Consider the following 7224-nt stretch of genomic DNA (forward strand, 5'->3'; position numbering starts at 1 on the left):
ATAAATTCCTGTATTTTATCTAATCTTGTTGATAATTTCTTACTATGATGTCGAACTGAATAGAACGGAATTGATCATTGAAAATTTGTAAACATAATAATTATCTACGTTAATAAGATTTATTTTCAGAGAACCCTATGTCAACTCATTTGGTATTTGGGAAGACGCAACCTTTAAGATATTCGTGGATGAAAATGCAGATCCTGATAATCTCACAGAAAAAATAAAAGGCCATAATAAATCTTTTTCAGAAAGATTTAAAGTCCAAATTGAAAAAAAAGAAATTCATTATGAAATGTGCAACCCAATTAAAACAAGGTGGGGAGTTAAATAGACACATTTCTCCAGAGAAGGGAGTTGATTGTGGCACTTTAGGAGGATTTGTCAAAGACACTAGATCTTCTGAAAGCTGTCATGAAGCATACGCTTTGACATGTAACCATTTATATCCCACAACGAATACTGCAGCTTATGCAACCATAGATGGAGACGAAAGAGAAGTAGGAAAATGTATTTTTACCACCCGGGAAAATTCTTGTGATTTTGCAGTTGTTGAGATCAATAAAGACATTGTTGATAAATACGATTTTAAATTTAGACGAGATGACGAAAAGAAATGTAACGCAAAAGTTTCGGAATATTTTCCAATAAATGTTGGTATCGTACATAAAAACGGTTCAGAAACGAAGTGGACGCGTGGTCGTATTGTCAGTTCTGCATTTCATGATGCTGTTAATAATAAGGAAGTTTTCGTAGTCAAAGGCTTAGACCGGCGTCCATTCTCTACTCTTGGTGACAGTGGATCGATAGTCTTCGCAAGAGACAATTCAGTGGCACAAGACACAGTTGATGTTTTGGGAATGGTCTATTCCAATAACCCTGACATCCGTGACAATACAGGCCACTCGGAATATGAGGAAGAAAAGGCAAAGGAACCTTCGGGACATTCGGAGGGAAATCTTAAAAGTGGGATTGACCAAAGTAATTGTGCTGGTGAGAGCAAATTGAAAGACGCTGACAAGTCTGAAAGTGACCAATCACTAGCAAGTGGTACGAACCCACAAATCAAATCAAAATCAAGGAAAAATCCGGAAAATTACAGTTTTTGTTTTCGAATGAACAATGCCATTGAGCTTTTGGAAAAGGAAAAAAACTTACTTGTTAGTTTCGAAAGAGTTGAAAATTCATCAGCTGATATTTAATACTGATTGATTTGCAAATAAAAATGTGAACAGGTGTTTATGAGTATCATTCTTTAAATAGTCTTGTAACAAAATTGTTTTTATAAGAATAAAAAGGACAATTTTGTTGTTTTTTTTTTCATATTGATAATAAATAAAAGATTTCATAGAATCAATTTGAACTAAAGGGAATCGACGCAAATGATCGATTCTCTACTTTCCTTATTTGATTTCCGTCAATTTTTTCCCTATATTTCAATGCTAGCTTTATTGTTCCAGAATACAACAAAGAAATTGATAGAAGAACACTTATACATGTATGCACATGGCAAAAAATCGAGGTTAAAACAAGTTGGGTATTGCAGCACTCCAGACAACAGTTTCTAGGTCCAAAAGCAAATAATTTCTCAATAAAAAAAATTAATAAATAAATAAAACACAAAGCTATCTTGAGATATGTAATCCACTTTATTCTTCTTACTAATTTACGAGAGCTCCGTGTTTCCTTTTGAAGTGGAGGGGACAAATTTGTCATCAAATGATTTTGAAAATCCTAGAGGTAGGCGTCTGGATTCCCTAAACCCTGCTGGATCCGTTACTGACAACTAACTAAATGACATCTGATTATTTCCATATCTAGATACCAGATAGTGGAAACGTTGAAAAGAAATATATAGGTACTTGAGTATGGTTTGAAATTTCTCTGAATTAAATTTAGTCGTTGATTTTTTTTTTTCAAAAATTACAATAATGGTATGATAATTATCTCAAGGAGTACACTGAGTTGATGACAAAAATATCCATTGATAACGTTAACGTAATTAACGTAAGAAATATGCGAACACGCTAAAATGACTTCTCGCTAACAATCCTCCCTCCCTCCCATTTTTTAAGGATTCCAATCAAAAATTTCAATTATACGGTATATTGCATACATTATACAAAAATCATTACTTTACTATATGACTGTTTGAATTAGGTAATTGTTTTACTTTACTTTATGAAAAAAAAAATAAAAAACTCTCGTCCGTCTTTTTGTGTTGGGTAAATTTATTTTTAATCCAAGGAAATACCTCACAAAATAGAGGTGTATGAAATAATTTGAAGAAAATGACCCGTAATGAATCTCAGAAGTCAATTGAAACAATACAGATACTAAGTAGAGCCAACACGGACCTTTAGGAACATCAGAGGTAGGACCAGGGGCCACGGAGGAGTAAGCATCCCCTGTCGACAGGTCACATCCGCCTTGTGCTCATTGTCATGATCGGAAAAAATCCGTAGACAATTCAGTGTGTAAATAATGACGAACAATTAGTATGAAAAACGTCAGCCAGCATTCGACTAAATGATATATTGTATTTGCTGACAAGGTCATTGTATCGACCATAGACTTTGCGAAATGATGACTTTAAAGAAGACTGTTGATATCCTTGTTTCGGCAACTAATAGCTTGCCTCCTTTTAGAAATTGGTCGGTTATGGAGCATGCTCTTGCGTATCGAATCAACTGGGAGATAAAAATCCCTTATGCAGGAATAAATGGTATATTACTACACAAGTAAGGGAAGTTGTCGATAGAAAATTTGAATTTATCACGTTTATTATGGAATTTTATTGTTAGGATACGGTCAGCGATTCTTTTATAGTAAAATATCCAAATATGAAACAGATGTGTTATACTTTGCTGTATCTTTTGTTTCAAGTTCACTTGGATAAATCGAAACGATATGAACAGAAGTAACTATTGCTAATTGATAATACGTCGTCCATATATCCGGAAAAAATCCGTAGACAGTTCAGTGTATAAGTAATGGCATAACAGTTAGTATGAAAAACATCAGTCAGCATTTGAGTTAATGATAGGTTGTACGAGGGGTGATCAAAAAGTTCGCAAACTATCTCTATATTTACAAAACCACAATTCAAATCAGAATGAAGTTTGGTACACAAACAGTTATAAACATGTTTTATAAATAGCATATGTCATGTAATATTTCGGTCCATGTTTATGACGTCACAATGTGAAAATGACGTCAATATATAGGTGACTTGTGACGAAAAATGGGTGACTCTGTCTTACTCGTGCAAGGAACGGCTGTAAAGTTTAACGTAAATCTTGGAAATTCCTTTGCAGAGACATACAATAATTGGTACATGGTTTATGAAGACTAAGGACTTGCAAGAAGTTCAATCATTAATTGGATTGATTGTTTTAGTGACGAAAGGGAGATGGTTATATATGATGTTCGTTCTGGTGCCCAGTGAAAGTAACCTGGGAAAGAGGTGTGGCATTAGTTGAACAATTTGTGATGAAAAATCGCCAAGTTACAGTTAGAAAAATAGTTGAACATCTTAGCAATAAAATATTAATTAAATACCTTAAATATCATTTAGATCAGATTTAAACATATCAGATATGATAAAGAGAACGTACCAATACTTGATTCACATTAAAAAAAAACTACGCATCCAATACAGAGGAGTCGGGTTGTGATGGTCACCATGCTCATTCTGGTAAAATAAATCCTAATCCAACCACCGTATTTCCGAGATTGACAAAAGAACTTTTCTTGTTATAAAAAATAACCTGCATGGTAAGAAATATAAGACTCGGAAAAAATCTTTTAGCCGCAGTGAACAGAACGCTATGGAGCATGTCTCGTGACCACATGGACGGCGTGTTTCGCGCATGGGCAGACCGGAGGCAGATGTGCATTAAAACCGGAGGGGGCTACTTTAAAACTTTAAAAAAATAATGCACACCGACACCTAATTTAATTTCTTTCATGGAAGTAATTCAGTTAGTTCGCGAACTTTTTGATCACCCCTCGTATGTACATACAAGGTCATTGTATCGACCGTAAAACTTGCGAAATAATGACTTCAAAGGAGGCTGTTGATATCCTTGTTTCATCAACTTGTTTGTCAATAGTTTGCCTTGTTTTAGAAATTGTTCATACGTAAAGCATGCTCTTGCGTATCGAATCAACTGAGAGACATAAACCCCATATGCAGGTTATAAGGGTATATTGCTACATAAGTAAGGGAAGCTGACGATTGAAAAGTTGAAGTCATCACGTTTATCATAAAGCCTTGTTGTTAGTTTACCATTGACGTCTTTTTCTTGTAAAATATCTGAATATGAAACAGATGTGTCAGAATATATGGTATCTTTTATTTCAAGCTCACTGGGATATATCAAGTCGACATATGAATGAAAGTAACTATTGTGAATTGATAATACGTCGTCGATATAACGAATTGTCAAGTTGAAGGCCACAGTAAGTGTTTTCTACTTCTCGGGTAGAAGTTTTTGAATAAATTCTGCTTCAGATGAATACAAAAATAGGTCTGCTAATAAGGGGGTGCAATTGATACCCTAGGGAATTCCAACAGATTGCTGGAAGACCTGATCTCCAAAAACTACATAGATATTGTCAATCAAAAACTCAAGCATCTTTTATTATAAACTTCAGAGTACTTTTGTGTACGATCAGAATGCTTTTTAAAAAAATAATTTTGCAAATGACCAATGACAAGGTTATTATATTTACGAGTTCCATTTTTATTGAAAAAGCAGCTGTATATGTCAAAAAGCCTGGACTTCATTTTATTGTGGGGAATGGTTGTATAAAGTGTTGAAAAGTCGTACGTTTTTTAAAATGTGTTTGATTTTAGTAAAATTTTGTGATTTCAAATTTTCTAAACGTTCTTTGGAGTTTTTAAGTATCCACATCTCATTTACACCTCTTCTCGAATATACTGTTCAATTTCAGTTCGGAGGGGCACAGTCATACATTTTCAGTTGGGGGCACTATCATCACCAAAAATTTCTTGACAACCAAAAAAGTCATCAGACGTTTTTATTGAGTGGCCACAAGCATATTGTAGCTATGTTTTCTATAGTATTCTGTATATCAGCAAAATTATTGGGGGGCACGGCCCCGTGTGCCCCCCCCGTTCTTACAGCAATGTTTATTTAAAGTACCTTATCAAAATGTATTTTTGCATAACATATATAAACTTCTGGGCTTCACCTGTAAAGAAACAAAGTTCACTTTAAATCAATAGATGAATGCATAACATATAGATAGCAGATAATTAATTAAATACCTCAACTTCTATATCAAGAGAATAAAACGATCAGCAGAATAAATACATAAGTGGGTTATCTGATCAGATTGCACATACAACACTGGTGGGTGTGATAGCCGCCATTACAGTCTACATTAAGGTAAACTCCAATAAATATTTAAAAAATTATTAATTCTGAGTTTTGACAGATTTAATTTAAGTTTATTAACTCATTGCTTAATACAGACCTTTTCACTGAAAGTGTATAAAATGCTTTTAAACCTTTGTGAGTACAGTATTATAAGTCGTATTTTGTTTATCCAAAATGATAAAATCCAAATACCATTATGCAGAAATGATCGGGATCCTATCATGGAATTCCACATGATTTAATGTTAAGTTGTGAGCGCTCGCTCCGTATTCGAAAACTCGTGTGTTCGAATCACGGCCGCGACTGACCTAAGTCGATAAAAAAAAAAAATAGATAGCAACTATTCCTTCGCCAAGCGCTCGGCACTTTGAAGTGCACTTTGCGGGTCCTTCGGATGAGACCTTAAAAACCGAGGCCCAGTGTCACGGTAGGCGTTGGCACAATAAAGAATCCTCACTGCTCAATGGCCCTAGGTGCCGAGTAAAGGTCTAAATTTGAAGCCCTTCACCGGTATATGGTGACGTCTCTATATGAGTGAAAATTTCTCGAATGCGACGTAAAACAATATATAATCAATCAATCAATCAATCAATGTTATGTTGTGGCAAAGTAGATATTCTAAACATTTCTATATATAATATCTCAATCCAGATTTTCACTTCGAATTTCTTTCCTTGTTCGCGTATAGTCTCTAATTTTGATATCAATTATCTCATTTTCTAATAGATAGTTTTTTCTTTCTTACACTCATACTCTTATAACATTAACAAAAACCGAATCTTTTCTGCACTCTAGGGCCGAATTTATTCCGTCATGGACCCACGCATGTGTGCACAAGAGTTGATACGATGTGACTTGTGTGAGACTAAATCGGTACAGGTTCACTGTGATACATGCCAGATCAAACTCTGCAATGCATGTATAGGAGAGCACATGGCATCGGATGCTGATGATTCTAAGACAAAGCACGAAATAGTGAAATTCAAATTTCGAAAATCAATACCCCTCTACCCTCGTTGTACCTCTCATGACAAAGAACGATGTGAAATGTACTGTAATCAATGTGATGTTCCTGTCTGCCTTACTTGCATTGCATCTCAACAACATTCAGGACATATTCTTTTAAAAACGTTGCAAATAATAAATGAAAGAAAAGAAAAGATTATCAAAGATAAAAATGAATTAAATCAGGCAATATTTCCAACATACCAAGAAATTGCATCTGATGTAGAAAACATGATAAAGCAGTTAGAAAAGGAATATGGAGATCTCTCAACAGCCATAACAAAACATGGAGATGGGTGGCATAGAATAATTGACCAAAATGTCAAAAAACTTCTCTCTGAGGTTGACGTGGCGAAAACAAAGCACTTACAAATTCTTCAGAGACATCTTGATGATATTAATGTGAAAAGTTCTAAAATAAAGGGTGAAATTGATTCCATTAATATTGTTCTTGACTCAGAGGACATTTCAAAATTGTTAAGTATTACATTAAATTTAGATACATATAGAAAACTTCCACATAAAATTGTGCCTCTCTGTCCTACATTCACTACAAGGCAAGAAGACCTTGGGGAAGATATTTGTAAACTCTTCGGATTTATATCATCAGGTAAATTAACTTCAGAAGAAAATGGTTACAGTTTCAAGACAACAAAGAAATCATCAGAAGCTAAATGCTATTTTCCAATCAAAAAGCTACTTGATGAACCAGTGATAATCACCACCTTAAATACAAATTATGAAACATTCCTGAACAACGTGGCCTTGTCTGTGTGATGATGAAATCTGGACAAGTGGGAATGAAAGCATC

At 34.5% G+C, this 7224-nt stretch overlaps 1 protein-coding gene across 1 annotated transcript in view; it reads left to right on the forward strand.

The window, feature by feature from the left end:
- LOC133193170 (uncharacterized) overlaps positions 1 to 1202 on the forward strand; it is a 38277-nt gene extending 37075 nt beyond the window's left edge. The window contains exon 3 of the mRNA XM_061329140.1: positions 365 to 1202. Coding sequence (XP_061185124.1) covers positions 365 to 1202 — 838 coding nt within the window. The remainder of the gene's footprint in view (positions 1 to 364) is intronic.
- The last annotated feature ends 6022 nt before the right edge of the window (positions 1203 to 7224 follow it).

This window comes from Saccostrea echinata, unplaced genomic scaffold, assembly GCF_033153115.1.
Source record: "Saccostrea echinata isolate AGI-Se365-2 ecotype Australia unplaced genomic scaffold, CSIRO_AGI_Sech_v1 ptg000027l, whole genome shotgun sequence".
Classification (NCBI taxonomy): Eukaryota; Metazoa; Mollusca; class Bivalvia; order Ostreida; family Ostreidae; genus Saccostrea; species Saccostrea echinata.